This window comes from Oncorhynchus keta, chromosome 1 (assembly GCF_023373465.1).
Source record: "Oncorhynchus keta strain PuntledgeMale-10-30-2019 chromosome 1, Oket_V2, whole genome shotgun sequence".
Taxonomy (NCBI): domain Eukaryota; kingdom Metazoa; phylum Chordata; class Actinopteri; order Salmoniformes; family Salmonidae; genus Oncorhynchus; species Oncorhynchus keta.
The window spans coordinates 16,049,567-16,066,681 of record NC_068421.1 but is presented as its reverse complement, the minus strand read 5'-3'; the positions used below and the strand labels follow the sequence as shown (position 1 = coordinate 16,066,681).

Below are 17,115 nucleotides of genomic sequence, written 5' to 3'. Positions count from 1 at the left end.
GGTTTGGTCTGGCCTTGTCTTACCTAACCACAAAACTAGTTTGGTTTGGTCTGGCCTTACCTAACCACAAAACTAGTTTGGTTTGGTCTGGCCTTGTTACATTTACATTACATTTAAGTCATTTAGCAGACGCTCTTATCCAGAGCGACTTGTCTTACCTAACCACTAAACTAGTTTGGTTTGGTCTGGCCTTACCTAACCACAAAACTAGTTTGGTTTGGTCTGGCCTTGTCTTACCTAACCACAAAACAAGGTGTGATGAATGACAGAATCAACACCTTTATATCGATAAATGTATATCTAATGTCACTCCCCTTAGAAATGTATAGATGAGTTACATGCCAGAGATACTGGAGACTCTAGCAGAGCAGTTGGGATGGGTAGCTTGTGGCTACTAGAGATCAATACAGGATATACAGAGAGAGAGACATAAAGCAAAGAGTGTGAGAGGCAGATAAGTGCCAGAGGGACCACACAGTGCCAATGTGGTTGGGGAATGCCAAAGGGGGTGGTAGGATGAAATTGCATTGGCAGATGAAGGTGTATTAGATCATGTTAAATCAACAACAAAGCCCAGTTTTCCTCATCAGCCAATGCAAATTTTGAATTAACATTGCATTCTGGGTTAGGCCAACTGAGACGAGTGTGTTTCTGTGTGGATTGGATTGTATAATTGCTGTTTGATGGAACACAACATTGCAAAAGTGTGTGTGTTTGTATCTCTCCCAGAGGGAGCATTCTCAGATCGTGCATTGCCTTGGCCCCGCTCGTGCTTGCGGGGAGAAGGACATCAAAGAAGGCCTGCAGCAGCCATCTTCTCACTCCCTCACCCTCTCTCTTTCCATCTTTCTCTACCACGCCTCTCTACATCAGTATGCAACTGGATAATCTCTCATATTCCCTTTCTCCTACCCAAGGGTCTGAAGGTTTACTCTCCAAAGCAAATTTTTGTTTTGTTGTGTGTTTTCTTTCTTCTTGTGGGTTTTTACATCTCTGACCTCCAGTAGACTGTTTTGGTGCCAAGGATTGTAACTACCCCTCAAACATGTCCACACTGGCATCAGGGCTGTAAATAATGTCCGTGGAATTGTTTTTAGAATTTTTACAAATTAATAAAAAGCTGAAATGTCTTGAGTCCATAAGTACTCAACTCCTTTATTATGGCAAGCCTAAATAAGTTCAGGAGTAGAACATTGCTTAGCAAGTCACGTAATAAGTTGCATGGACTGTGTGGAATAGTGTTAAACATGATTTCTATCTGTAAGGTCCCTCAATTAAGCAGTGAATTTCAAACAGAGTCAACCACAAAGACCAGGGAGGTTTTCCAATGCCTCACAAAGAAGTGCACCTATTGGTAGATGGATAACAAAAAAACTAAACAAACATTGAATATCTCTTTGAGCATGGTGGTACTAAGATACAGGCGATCTTCCAAACTTAGTTACCGGAGGGGAAGGAAACAGCTCAGGGATTTCACCATGAGGCCAATGGTGACTTTAAAACAGTGAGTTTAATGACTGAGTTTAATGACTGAGTTTAATGACTGAGTAAAAACAAAATATTCCAAATCATGCATCTTGTTTTTAACAAGGCACTAAATTAATACTGCAAAAAATGTGGCAAAGCAGTTAACTTTGTCCTGAATAAAAAGTGTTATGTTTGGGGCAAAAACCAATACATTACTGACTCTCCATATTTATAAGCATAGTGGGGCTGCATCATGTTATGGGTAAGCTTTTACTTGTGAAGGACTGGGGTGTTTTACAGGATAAAAAAAAAAAACATTTGGAGCTTAGCGCATGCAAAATTCTTGAGGAAAACCTGGTTGTTTGCTTTTCACCAGACGCTAGGAGATGATTACACCTTTCATCAGGACAATAACCTAAAACAGGCCCAATCAATGTACACGAGTTGCTTGCCAAGAAGACAGAACGTTTTGAATTAGCGAGTTACAGTTTGGACTTAAATCTACTTGAAAATCTATGGCGAGACCTGCAAATGGTTGTCTAGCAATGAACAACCAATTTGAATACCTTTTCAATACATTTGCAAAAATGTCCAAAAACATGTTTTCATTTTGTTATTTTTGGGTGTTATGTGTACATGTGTAAGAAAAAAATCTATTTAATCAATTTTGTTTAACAGCAACATTTGGAATAAGTCATGGGGGTATGAATACTTTGAGGGCACTGTATCTCTTTCCTCTAACTAAATAGTGTTTACTATTTACCATCGGATGTGGTAGTGTAACGGATGTGAAAAGGTTAGCTTAGTTAGCGGTGCGCGCTAAATAGCGTTTCAATCGGTGACGTCACTTGCTCTGAGACCTTGAAGTAGTAGTTCCCCTTGCTCTGCAAGGGCCGCGGCTTTTGTGGAGCGATGGGTAACGATGCTTCCTGGGTGACTGTTGTTGGTGTGTGCAGAGGGTCCCTGGTTCGCGCGAGGGGACGGTCTAAAGTTATACTGTTACAGTAGCAACATTTGAAATTGTGTTTTTTTACATTGGATAAATGTAGAGACTCAGAGCTAGAAAATGATATTTCATACACTGCAGTTGAGGAACAATGGGAAAGCAATTCTGCTTTGAAAGTTGATAATCTTTGAACCTCACTTTTGAGAAAATGGCCCTTGAATGTTTTGGTACCTACTGGAAAGCTCTTCTTTGTCTACACCCATTCAGCATCATTCACACCCTTTTAAGCTTTAACCCCACCCATCTCTTTAAGGATTCACATGTGAGGCTATGTACTAATCAACCAAAGATTTCAAGACTAAAGGCTGGTTTATACTAGGGGTGAGTTCATAAATTTAAATCAGGAGTGCCAGAGTGTGCTCTGGGCATTCGTAAACTGAGAGCGTTGTCAGATTGGCCGTTCATAATTGACCGTTCAGAGCGCACACTGGACACTGGACGAAAAGTAGGGTTGATCCAAGCGTTCTGACCTTACAACAGCAGTCAAGCAACCAAGCTAACTGGCTAACGTTGGCTAGCTTTCTAGCTACTTCCAGACACAAATGAGAGAACAGCTCACATTGACCATTTTACTCGCCCTAGCAGAGCTGGTTAGGTTGTTTTTATTTTATCCAAAACATTGGTGACTGCAACTGTGCTGTTGAATACAATTTTATTACGCTTTTTTGCCAATGTTTGCTGACACCGGCCATATTCACCGGGTGTTAAGTGTTCGTAAATTCGTAAATTATTCTGCGCTCTGGCACACTCATACGAGAGTGCTCTGAAATCAGAGTAGATAGCCAGAACGAATTACCAGCTACGTCTAGTGGAGTCTTTTGTTTAGACATGTAGCTAGCTAGCTAAACAATTAACCATAATCGCAGCTCATAACGTTACTACCCTGCATGAATCTGCAGGTAGCCAACCAAACAGGTTCAACGTTAGCTAGCTAACTTTAGGCTAGCAATGCAAATGGCTCTGAGATACAAATAATATTACTACACAGATCATACACATAACGTTAGCTAGCTAGCCAGCCAGCAAACATTAGCTAGCTAGCAAAAAGTACACTAATTTGAAATAAAAAATACTTTGACAAAATTAGGAACTTGTAATATCTGGAAACGTAGCTAGCTAGACTCCCCATATACATGGACGGACGCTTCTCCCTCTCTGTCATGGATGCCATGGTTGCCCTTAGTTTGAAGATGTAATCCGCATTTTTGCAATCAAACGCCAGAATTTTCTCCATCTCCTTAGCTATCATATTGGGGTGGCAGGGTAGCCTAGTGGTTAGAGCGTTGGACTAGTAACCGGAAGGTTGCAAGTTCAAACCCCCCGAGCTGACAAGGTGCAAATCTGTCATTCTGCCCCCAAATAGGCAGTTAACCCACTGTTCCTAGGCTGTCATTGAAAATAAGAATTTGCTCTTAACTTACTTGACTAGTTAAATGAAGGTAAAAAAAAAAAATAATAAAAAAAAAAATATATATATATATATACACACACAGGTATTCCAATTCCACTGATTTCAATACTCGGTTCTCCAAAAAGTGGAAACCAACACTTATGCATTTCTATTACGTGATCTATATTTTTTTTAACACGTTCGGGAGGATTACATAGACAGAATAATGATACATGGGAGACCAATCCGAACTCATCTCTCGGCATGTCCAGCCCACTCATTATCTCAGCCAATATTGGCTAGCGGGAAGGTTGCTGACTTTTTATTAGTATTTACAGATGGCATACAAATTTGTTATTGAGGCACATGAAAGTTCATATGTTTCAGAAGGCAGAATCATGCTGTGGTAATTAAACCTGTGCAGCTACGCTCCCCATCCAACCTGGCAGAGCTTGAGAGGATCTGCAGAGAAGAATAGGATAAACTCTGCAAATACAGGTGTGCTAAGCTTGTAGCGTCATACCCAAAAACACTTGAGGATGTAATAGCTGCCTAAGATGCATCAACAAAGTACTGAGTCAAGGGTCTGAATACTTATGTAAATATGATATTTCAGTTTTTATTTTTTTTATAAATTCGCAAAAATGTATAAAAAACTGTTATTGCTTAGTCATTATGGGGTACTGTGTGTTTGTTGATTGATGAGGAAAAAAATATTAAATCAATTTTAGAATAAGACTGTAATAACGTAACAAAATGTGGAAAAAATCAAGGGGTCTGAATACTTTCTGAAGACATACATACACATACACACATATATATATAATATAATAATAATATATGCCATTTAGCAGACGCTTTTATCCAAAGCGACTTACAGTCATGTGTGCATACATTCTACGTATGGGTGGTCCCGGGGATCGAACCCACCACCCTGGCGTTACAAGCGCCATGCTCTACCAACTGAGCTACAGAAGGACCATATATATATATATAGTACCAGTCAAAATTTTGGACACATCTACCCATTCAAGGGTTTTTCTTCATTTTTAATATTATCTACCTTTTAGAATAATAGTGAAGACATCAAAACTATGAAATAACACATATGGAATCATGTAGTAACCAAAAAGGTGTTTAGAAAGTAGCCACCCTTTGCCTTGATGACAGCTTTGCACACGTTTGGCATTCTCTCAACCAGCTTGATGAGGAATGCTTTTCCAACAGTCTTGAAGGAGACCCCACATATGCTGAGTACTTACTTGTTGGTTGCTTTTCCTTCACTCTGTGTTCCAACTCATCCCAAACCACCTCGTTTGGGTTGAGGCTGGGTGATTGTGGAGGCCATGTCATCTGTTGCAGCACTCCATCACTCTCCTTATTAGTCAAATAGCCCTTACACAGCCTGGAGGTGTGTTGGGTCATTGTCATGTTGAATAACAAATGATAGTCCAACTAAGCGCAAACCAGATGGAATGGCGTATTGCTGCAGAATGCTGTGGTAGCCATGCTGGTTAAGTGTGCCTTGAATTCTAAATAAATCAGACAGTATCACAAGCAAAGCACCCCCCACCATCACACCTCCTCCTCCATGCTTCACGATGGGAACCACACATGTGGAGATCATCCGTTCACCTACTCTGTGTCTCACAAAGACATGGCAGTTGGAACCAAAAATCTCTAATTTGGACTCGTCAGATCAAAAGACAGATTTCCACCAGTCTGATGTCCATTGCTTGTGTTTCTTGGCCCAAGCAAGTATCTTCTTATTATTGGTGTCCTTTAGTATTGGTTTCTTTGCAGCAATTCGACCATGAAGGCCTTATTCACACAGTCTCATCTCAACAGTTGATTTTGAGATGTGTCTGTTACTTGAACTCTGTGAAGCATTTATTTGAGCAGCAATTTCTGAGGCTGGTACCTCTAACGAACATACCTTCTGCAGCAGAGATATCTCTGGGTCTTCCTTTCCTGCGGCGGTCCTCTGAGAGCCAGGTTAATCATAGCGCTTGATGGTTTTTGTGACTGCACTTGAAGAAAAGTTCAAAGTTCTTGATTGACTGTCATTTCTCTTTGGTTATTTGAGCTCTTCTTGCTATAATATTTACTTGGTATTTTACCAAATAGGGCTATCTTCTGTATTTCACCCCTACCTTGTCACATTACAACTGATTGGCTCAAACACATTAAGAAGGAAAGAAATTGACAAGGCACACCTGCTAATTGGAATGCATTCCAGGTGATTACCTCATGAAGCTGGTTGAGTGAATGCAAAGAATGTGTAAAGCTGTCATCAAAAAAGAAAGAAGAACCCTTGAATGAGTAGGTGTCCAAGCTTTCGACTGGTACAGTATATTTTTATTATTATTATTATTATAAAGCATTATTTTTAGAATCGAGGTCCGGATCTCAGTGTCCTTATTTGGCATAATTTGGGCCCAGGGCTAAAATAATGTCCCCATGTAGTCTGACCACATTGGGCCGATGCTCCTTTGCTCATTGGCTTTACATTGTGTCTAAGGCAGGTTTCCCCAAGGGCAGCCCTCACTTTGCCTGAAATAACTCCACCCTTTGGATTGGCTGCCCTTATTTGGAATTTTGGGGCCCAATATGAGCTCATGTTATTGGCCTTCTGTGTTTTACCCACCCTGTGCCAATTCATGCATACATCCATAGCTCTGTCTATGATTTCCAGGATGGTGACATTTTTCCGGCCTCATCCCTCAGCTTTTTACAAAAACACTTGGGGTACAGCTTTGTTATTGTTTGAACTGCAGATTGCCTCTGAGGTATGTAGTTTAGCACCTATTATGGTTTCGCAACTGTATTTATTTTTATTTTACCAGGTAGGTTGACTGAGAACACATTCTCATTTACAGCAACGACCTCGGAATAGTTACAGGAGAGAGGAGGGGGGATGCATGAGCCAACGTAGAAAGGTGAAGAAAGTAGAGCAATCGAGATGAGGAAGTAGAAATGACAAAGAGTGATAGAGATGGGGAAAAGGACACGCACAGGGGAATAGTGAACAGAGCAGAGATGGAAGCAGAGAAGTGAATTAGCCTGAAGGAGAAAAATGTCTTTGAAGTGGCAGGAAATGTTTTAAAATTATTTTTGCATGAAGCATAGTTCTCTCTTCCTTCCTTCCTTAGCCATTTGACCGGAGTGGCAATCAATTTTATGAGGCAAATGGAAGATATCATTCAATTGAATACTTGTAATACTAACTGGAGGAGACAGTAATAGGCAATTCCACGGTAACAGAATTGCGTTGAGACTCACTTAAAAATGTTCACTTAAAATTTATGCAAAACAAAACACAAACGTAAAACTCCATGCACAAGGACTACCTTTAACAATTTACACTGAAAATGTTGCAAAACACATTCACTGGAAGAATTGTGCAGTAACGGAATTCGTTTTTTATGTGACCACATTTTCCCAAAACTCTAAAATATCTGCTCTGAATTCAGATTCAAAGTGAAAGAATGGGGTGTCAGCTATGACATGACACACTGACTTTGAAAACATCTATTTTGATTATTGAAGTACAGTAAGTGAAGTGGATCTTTACCCGGTAACGGATTTGCGGTAACGGAATTTCATCATGGATCTAATCTGTACCACACAGAAATAATGATGGATATTCATGTAATTCTCTTCATGGTGATGTATCCTATATCGGTACACAAAGGTATAAATATGAAATATCCTCTCCTGCATATTTGGGATATTATTCTACACACTTGCTATTATTTGAATTAGCTCTGCCCTCAAACAAGACCAAATCTGAACCAATCATAAATGTCTATGTTTCATAAGTTTGCACAGTAGAGCTCAGTAGAGTACATCAGTACAGTACAGTACAGTTGAGTTGAGTACAGCACAGCACAGTAGAGTTCAGTACAGTACATTAGAGTAGAGTACAGCACAGTAGAGTTCAGTACAGTACATTAGGGTACAGTACTGTACAGTACAGTAGTACAGCAGGGCACAGTAGAGTACAGTACAGTAGAGTAGAGTTCAGTACTGCAAGGTACTGTAGAGTACAATACAGTAAATTATAGAGGAAAAATGGCTGGTCTGAGGTAAGGCCTAGCATTGGAACAATTTAGACTTGACGAATATGAATATTAGTACACAGGCTGAGGTGGAAATTAACTGCCATTCAAAATGAGGAGCAAATCAAGGGGAATGTAAAGTACATGGGGCATGCTAATATGCTAACGCTAACAATCTTCTGGCCACTGCACAGTACAGACACATACTTTCTTTTGTCTTGGCAAAGCGGGGGTGATTTGACACTATGATTGTTTTCACAAGCCGATTAGGAGCTGTGCACCTTTTCTCATCCAATTAGCTGGGTGACGAGCGATCGGGTGAGGCAGCTCTGAGACTGCATGGTTTAACATCCTGCATGCTAACGACACAGCAGATCAGTCTGGGAAATCCTGCTCCCATCATTCTAGTAAATACACTGCTAAAAGGGAACACTTAAACAACACAATGTAACTCCAAGTCAATCACACTTCTGTGAAATCTAACTGTCCACTTAGGAAGCAACACTGATTGACAATAAATTTCACATGCTGTTGTGCGAATGGAATAGACAACAGGTGGAAATTATAGGCAATTAGCAAGACACCCCCAATAAAGGAGTGGTTCTGCAGGAGGTGACCACAGACCACTTCTCAGTTTCTATGCTTCCTGGCTGATGTTTTGGTCACTTTTGAATGCTGGCGGTGCTTTCACTCTAGTGGTAGCATGAGATGGAGTCTACAACCCACACAAGTGGCTCAGGTAGTGCAGCTCATCCAGGATGGCACATCAATGTGAGCTGTGGCAGGAAGGTTTGCTGTGTCTGTCAGCGTAGTGTCCAGAGCATGGAGGCGCTACCAGGAGACAGGCCAGTACATCAGGAGACGTGGAGGAAGCCATAGGAGGGCAACAACCCAGCAGCAGGACCGCTACCTCCACCTTTGTGCAAAGAGGAGCAGGAAGAGCACTGCCAGAGCCCTGCAAAATGACCTCCAGCAGGCCACAAATGTGCATGTGTCTGCTCAAACGGTCAGAAACAGACTCCATGAGGGTGGTATGAGTGCCCGACGTCCACAGGTGGGGGTTGTGCTTACAGCCCAACATCGTCAGACCCCTTGAGACCATATGCTGGTGCGGTTGGCCCTGGGTTCCTCCTAATGCAAGACAATGCTAGACCTCATGTGGCTGGAGTGTGTCAGCAGTTCCTGCAAGAGGAAGGCATTGATGCTATGGACTGGTCCGCCCGTTCCCCAGACCTGAATCCAATTGAGCACATCTGGGACATCATGTCTCGCTCCATCCACCAATGCCACATTGCACCACAGACTGTCCAGGAGTTAGCGGATGCTTTAGTCCAGGTCTGGGAGGAGATCCCTCAGGAGACCATCCGCCACCTCATCAGGAGCATGCCCAGGCGTTGTAGGGAGGTCATACAGGCACGTGGAGGTCACACACACTACTGAGCCTCATTTTGACTTGTTTTAAGGACATTACATCAAAGTTGGATCAGTCTGAAGTGTGGTTTTCCACTTTGATTTTGAGTGTGACTCCAAATCCAGACGTCCATGGGTTGATAAATTTGATTTCCATTGATAATTTTTGTGTGATTTTGTTGTCAGCACATTCAACTATGTAAAGAAAAAAGTATTTAATAAGAATATTTCATTCATTCAGATCTAGGATGTGTTATTTTACTGTTCCCTTTATTTTTTTGAGCAGTGTATGTTCTCTTAAGTCTTCTCCTAAAGATACATCATCTTTCTATTCTCTCTAAGTCCCTTAACCCCCAAGAGTCGATTGGGATGAACCAGGGTGTTCACATGAAGCTAGGGTTAGTGTTAAGGTAAAGGTTAGGGTTAGTATTTAAAATTGCATTTGTTCTCAGTTTACATATGGACTTGTTTTAAGGTGGACCATGAATCATTTAGCTATTTGATTTGGAATAAAAAAATAAAATAATAATAATAATAATTCTAAAACACTACTACACTGGCTCTGACGTTCGTCGGATGTGGCAGGGCTTGAAAACTATTACGGACTACAAAGGGAAGCTCAGACACGAGTTGCCCAGTGACACAAGCCTACCAGATGAGCTAAATGCCTTTTTTGCTCGCTTCAAGGCAAGCAACACTGAAGCATGCATGAGAGCACCAGCTGTTCTGTATGACTGTGTGATGATGCTCTCGGTAGCTGATGTGAGCAAGACCTTTAACCTGTTAGACCTATAGGGGCAGTATTTCATTTTTGGATAAAAAGACGTGCCCGTTTTTAGCGCAATATTTTGTCACGAAAAGATGCTCGACTATGCTTGGAATTGATAGTTTTGGAAAGAAGACACTCTGACGTTTCCAGAACTGCAAAGATTTTCACTGTGAGTGCCATAGAACAAAATCTACAGGCAAAACCAAGATGTTTGAGTGACCAGGAAATCAACAGGATTTCTGGAGGCACGTTTTCCATGATCTCCTTATATGGCTGTGAATGCGACAGGAATGAATGGACACTTCCTATCGTTTCCCCAGGTGTCTGCAGCATTGTGACGTATTTGTAGGCATATCATTGGAAGATTGCCCATAAGAGCCTACAATTACCAAGTGTCCCGCATGGTGTCTGCGTGGAAATTGGTGCGCAAAAGTCAGGTACCAGTATTTTTCCATCCGAATCAGAGAAGAATGCACGCTTCTAGGACTGGCATTTCAATGAAGAGATATATGACAAAACACCTTGAGGATTGATTCAAACAACGTTTTCCATGTTTCAGTCGATATTATGGAGTTAATTCGGAAAAAAGTTCGACGTTTAGGTGACTGAATTTTCGGTTAGTTTCGGTAGCCAAATGCATAGTAACAAAACGGAACGTTGTGTCCTACACAAGCATCTTTCAGGAAAAACTGGACATCTGCTATGTAACTGAGAGTCTCCTCATTGAAACATCTGAAGTTCTTCAAAGGTAAATTATTTTATTTGATCCCTTTGCTGGTTTTTGTGAATGTTGCGTGCTAAATGCTAACGCTAAATGCTAAGCTAGCTATCACCACTCTTACACAAATTATTGATTTTCTCTGGTTCTAAAGCATATTTTGAAAATCTGAGACGACAGGATTGTTAAGAAAAGGATAAGCTTGAGGACAGGCATATTTATTTCATTTAATTTGCAATTTTCAGAAATCGCTAATGTTGCGTTATGGTAATGAGCTTGAGGCTGTAGTCACGATCCCGCATGCGGGATGGGGCGGCCTAAGAGGTTTTAAACAGGTCAACATTCACAAAGCTGCGGGCCATATGGATTACCAGGACGTGTACTCAAAGCATACGCGGACCAACTGGCAAGTGTCTTCACTGACATTTTCAACCTCTCCCTGACTGAGTCTCTAATACCTACATGTTTCAAGCAGACCACCATAGTCCCTGTGCCCAACGCAAGGTAACCTGCCTAGATGATTACTGCCCCGTAGCACTCACGTCAGTAGCCATGAAGTGCTTTGAAAAGCTAGTCATGGCTCACATCAACAGCATCCTCCCGGATACCCTAGACCCACTCCAATTTGCATACCGCCCCAACAGATCCACAGATGATGCAATCTCAATCAAACTCCACAGTGCCCTTTCACTCCTGGTCAAAAGGAACACCTATGTGAGAATGCTATTCATTGACTACAGCTTAGATTTCAACACCATAGTGCCCACGAAGCTCATCATTAAGCTTACGACCCTTGGACTAAACACCTCCCTCTGCAACTGGATCCTGGACTTCCTGACGGGCTGCCCCCAGGTGGTAAGGGTAGGCAACAACACATCTGCCATGCTGATCCTCAACACTGGGGCCCCTCAGGGTTAGTCTCCTCCTGTACTCCTTGTTCACCCACGACTGCGTGGCCAAACACGACTCCAACACCATCATTAAGCTTGCTGACGACAACAGTGGAAGGCCTGATCACCAACAATGATGAGACAGCCTATAGGGAAGAGGTCAGAGAACTGGCAGTGTGGTGCCAGGACAACAACCTCTTCCTCAATGTGAGCAAGACAAAGCAGCTGATCGTGGACTACAGGAAAAGGCAGGCCCCCATTAACCTTTTGTAACTAGGGGGCAGTATTTTCATTTTTGGATAAAAAAACGTTCCCGTTTTAAACGGGATATTTTGTAACGACAAGATGCTTGACTATGCATATAATTGACAGCTTTGGATAGAAAACACTGACGTTTTCAAAACTGCAAAGATATTGTCTGTGAGTGCAACAGAATTGATGTTACAGGCGAAACCCAGATAAAAATCCAATCAGGAAGTGCTGCATTTTTTAAAACTGCCTCATGCCAATGACTCCTTATATGGCTGTGAATGAACTACGAATGAGCTTACGTTTTCTACGTATTCCCCAAGGTGTCTACAGCATTGTGACGTCTTTTTACGCATTTATGTTGAAGAATAGCCGTAAGGGACCACATTTAGCAAGTGGTTACATGGTGTCTCCAGCAGAAAATCTTGCGTAAAGTACACAAGTAGCAATTTTTCCAATCACTTCTTATGAGAAACCAATTGTGCCGCGGATATATTATCGAATTATTATGTGAAAAACACCTTGAGGATTGATTCTAAACAACGTTTGCCATGTTTCTGTCGATATTATGGAGCTAATTTGGAAAAAAGTTTGCCGTTGTAGTGACTGCATTTTCCGGTCGATTTCTCAACCAAACGTGAAGAACAAACGGGAGCTATTTTGCCTACAAAAATAATATTTTTGGAAAAAAGGAACATTTGCTATCTAACTGGGAGTCTCCTGAGTGAAAACGTTCGAAGTTCTTCAAAGGTAAATGATTTAATTTGATTGCTTTTCTTATTTTCATGAAAATGTTGCCTGCTGGTAGCAGAGCCTAGCCATAGCATTATGCCATGATAAACTTACACAAATGCTTGTCTAGCGTTGGCTGTAAAGCATATTTTGAAAATCTGAGATGACAGTGTGATTAACAAAAGGCTAAGCTGTGTCTCAATATATTTCATTTGTGATTTTCATGAATAGGAAGATTTTCTATGAAGATTTATGTCCGCTGCGTTATGCTAATTAGTTCGAGGCTATGGTTACGCTCCCGCATGCTGGTTTGAGAGTCATCGGAAGTTTTAACATCAACGGGGCTGTAGTGGAGCGGGTCGAGAGTTTCAAGTCCCTTGCTGTCCACATCACCAACCATCTATCATGGTCCAAACACACAAAGACAGTCATGAAGAGGGCACGACAAAACCTTTTCCCCCTCAGGAGACTGAAAAGATTTGCCATGGGTCCCCAGATCCTCAAAAAGTTATACAGCTGCACCATTGAGGTCTTCCTGAACGGTTGCGTCACTGCCTGGTATGGCAACTGCTCGGCATCTGACTGTAAGACGCTACAGAGGCTAGTGCGTATGCCGCAGGGGCCAAACTTTCTGCAATCCAGGACCTATATAATAGGCGGTGTCAGAGGAAAGCTCACCCAAGTCATAGACTGTTTTCTCTGCTACCGCACGGCAAGCCATACCGGAGCGCCAAGTCTAGGACCAAAAGGCTCCTTAACAGCTTCTACCCCCAAGCCATAAGACTGTTGAACAATTAATGAAATGGCCACCGGACTATTACATTGACCCCCCTCCCCCATTTGTTTTGTACACTGCTGCTCCTCACTGTTTATTATCTATGCATAGTCACTTCACCCCTACCTACATGTACAAATTACATTTTACCCGTACCCCTGCACACTGACTCGGTACCAGTACTTCCTGTATATAGCCCAGTTACTGTTATGTTATTGTGTTCCTTTTTATTATTTTTTACTTTAGCTTATTTGGTAAATATTCTCTTAATCTCTTCTTGAACTGCACTGCTGTTTAAGTGCTTGTAAGTAAGCATTTCAAGGTAAGGTCTATACTTGTTGTATTCCGCGCATTTGACAAATAAAGTTTGATTGATTTGATTTGAACCCTAGCCTCAATCTTAACACTTAGCTCTAGCTCGAACCCTTTCCCTTGATAAAGGACCAATAATCTAATGTGTTGTTGTCTCTCTCCCCTGTAGGGAACGTGTTTCTGGTGAGCCTGGCCTTTGCTGACCTGGTGGTGGCCTTCTACCCCTACCCCCTGGTGCTCTACGCCATCTTCCATGACGGCTGGTCGCTGGGAGAGACACAGTGCAAAGTGACTAAGACCTGTCTGTCTGTATGCTGTCTGTCTGTCTGTCTGTCTCTCTAGCCCTGTTTATACCTGGTTCTAACATGTTTCCTTTGTCCTGATATTGTCCACATTCTGATTGTGCCCACATTTTTAGACAGGTGTATATGATTAAAACTCAGATTATGATCTGACTGTGATCTAATCTTCCTGATCACCTCTGAAGGTAGTCAGGCACATATTGCATATATAATGTGTGAGTTATATGTATGTTTGTGTGTGTATAAGGATGACAATCTTATTTGGACAAGATCAGGACAAGGCTTCTGTCTGCTTTCTTTATTTTATTCTGTCTTTCCTTTTTTCTTTATCAATGTATCTATGCTCACATCTTATCTGTCTTGCCCTGATTATACCTGCCTTTAACATCTGCTTACACTTATAAGATCTGATCATAATCAGATCACAATGCATCTTTTAATAGTCTACTCTAAAAATGTGTCAGAACCAGGTATAAACAGGGCTTCTGCCCCCCCTCTCTATCTCCCTCTCTAGGTCAGTGGATTCCTGATGGGCCTGAGCGTCATCGGCTCCATCTTCAACATCACCGGCATCGCCATTAACCGCTACTGCTACATCTGTCACAGCTTTGCTTATGATAAGCTCTACAGCTACCGCAACACCCTCCTACTCGTGGGGCTCATCTGGCTCCTCACCATCCTGGCCATCATACCAAACTTTTTCGTAGGCTCACTCCAGTACGACCCCAGGGTGTATTCGTGTACCTTTGCTCAGGCCGTCAGTACATCGTACACCATCACTGTGGTGGTGATTCATTTCTTTGTGCCCATCGCCGTGGTTACCTTCTGCTACCTGAGGATCTGGATCCTGGTTATCCAGGTGAGGAGGAAGGTGAAGTCAGAGGTGAAGTCTCGACTCAAACCCAGCGACATGCGCAACTTCATCACCATGTTTGTGGTGTTCGTGCTCTTCGCCATCTGCTGGGCGCCGCTCAACTTCATTGGGCTGGCCGTGGCCATCGACCCGGAGACTGTGGCGCCACGGATCCCCGAGTGGCTGTTCGTGGTCAGCTACTTCATGGCGTACTTCAACAGTTGCCTTAACGCCATCATCTACGGCCTTCTCAACCAGAACTTCCGTAAGGAATACAAACGGATTATCATGGCCATGTGGATGCCTGGTCTGTTCTTCCAGGAGGCTTCACAGGGGGGTACAGAGGGCATGAGGAGCAAGCACTCACCCAGACTGGGACTCAACAACAACGATCACGTCAAAGGAGAGGCTTTGTGACGTTGACGCCAAGGTTCTCTACTCCTTTCCCATGTGTTTTGTTTATTTTTTCAGTCGTGGAGCCATTTCTCTATATATCTCACTGACTGCACAGTTGTGCTGTTACCAAAGCCTCAATGAACTCTCGGAATGGTGCGGATTAAAGAGAGAGAGCGCGACATACACAAGAAAAGAGAGAGGTGTTGACTGATGATAACTGACTCTGTTATTCACAATTCAAAGAGTGCCATTCATGAAGCATAACGTATACACTACATTACCAAAGTATGTGGACACCTGCTCATCAAACATCTCAATCCAAAATCATGGGCATTAATAGAGATTTGGTCTCACCTTTGCTGCTATAACAGCCTCCACTCTGATGGGAAAGCTTTCCACTAGATGTTGGCACATTGCTGCGGGGACTTGCTTCCATTCAGCAACAAGAGCATTAGTTAGGTCGGGCACTGATGTCGGGCGATTTGACCTGGTTCACAGTCGGAGTTCCAATTAATCCCCAAAATGTTTGATGGGGTTGAGGTGAAAACCAGTCCCAGATCATTATTGTTCCTCCACCAAAGTTTACAGTTGGCACTATGCATTGGAGCAGGTAGTGCTCTCCTGACATCTACCAAACCCAGATTCCTCCGTTGGACTGCCAGATGGTGAAGAGTAATTCATCACTCCAGCGAACTCGTTTCCACTGCTCCACAGTCCAATGTCGGCAAGCTTTACACCACTCCAGCCGGTGCTTGGCATTACGGATTGGTAATCTTATGCTTGTGTGCTGCTGCTTGGCCATGGATGAACAGTTAATGTGCTGACGTTGCTTGCAGAGGCAAGTTGGAACTGGGTAGTGAGTGTTACAACCGAGGACAGGCGATTGTTCCACACTACGCTCTTCAGCACTCGGTAGTCCCGTTCTGTGAGCTTGCCTATCACTTTGCGGCTGAGCCGTTGTTGCTCCTAGATGTTTTCACTAAAACAGCACTAACAGTTGACCGGGGAATCTCAAGCAAGGCAGAAATTTGACTTGTTGGAAAGTTTGGCATCCTATGATGGTGCCACGTTTAAAGTCACTAAGCTCTTCAGTAAAGCCATTCTACTGCCAATGTTTGTCTTTGGAGATTGCATTGCTGTGTGCTCGATTTTATTTGCCTGTCAGCCGAATCCACTGATTTGAAGGGGTGTCCACATACATTATATATACAAAAGTATGTTCTAACTTATTATGTATCATACTCTTATGTACACCTCAGGCTGTCTGCCTGTTCTCTGCTGCTGTAACAATATGCATTTTAAAGTGGAAGCTCAAATTATTATTACATTTTTTTTACACCATTACATCCATTGCATTTTTATATAGGACAGTGTATTTAAAGACACATGTTATCTTCACAGTTTCCTCTGTAAGAAAGTTATTTATCACACTTTTTAATTGATTTTCTATATCTATATATTGTTATAATTATGACAATCATTATGACCAGCGTACATTAGCGTAGATCACAATTTGTAAAAATCCTTTTGGTTGTAAATAACAAATAAGTGATGGATCATGCCAACGTTAGGAGCTCACAAGGTCCTACTACTAACGAGGCAATTGGATTGTCAAAAGGTGCCTGATTTTATGCTCATGATCTCAAACAGGAGATTTGCCAAAAACAACCCCTTTACGATTTAACCCAGTTAGTATGGGTTAACTCATTAGGGTTACAGTCAGCATATAGCATTAGGCTTAGAGTTACACAAGGATATAAGACTGAGTAGTCAACTACATTAGAT

At 42.2% G+C, this 17,115-nt stretch overlaps 1 protein-coding gene across 1 annotated transcript in view; it reads left to right on the top strand.

The window, feature by feature from the left end:
• LOC118380142 (melatonin receptor type 1B-B-like) overlaps positions 1 to 16,691 on the top strand; it is a 123,150-nt gene extending 106,459 nt beyond the window's left edge. The window contains exons 2-3 of the mRNA XM_052510267.1: positions 13,949 to 14,067; positions 14,596 to 16,691. Of these exons, the coding sequence (XP_052366227.1) occupies positions 13,949 to 14,067; positions 14,596 to 15,351 (875 nt within the window). The 3' untranslated portion in view covers positions 15,352 to 16,691. The remainder of the gene's footprint in view (positions 1 to 13,948; positions 14,068 to 14,595) is intronic.
• Positions 16,692 to 17,115: the final 424 nt, after the last annotated feature.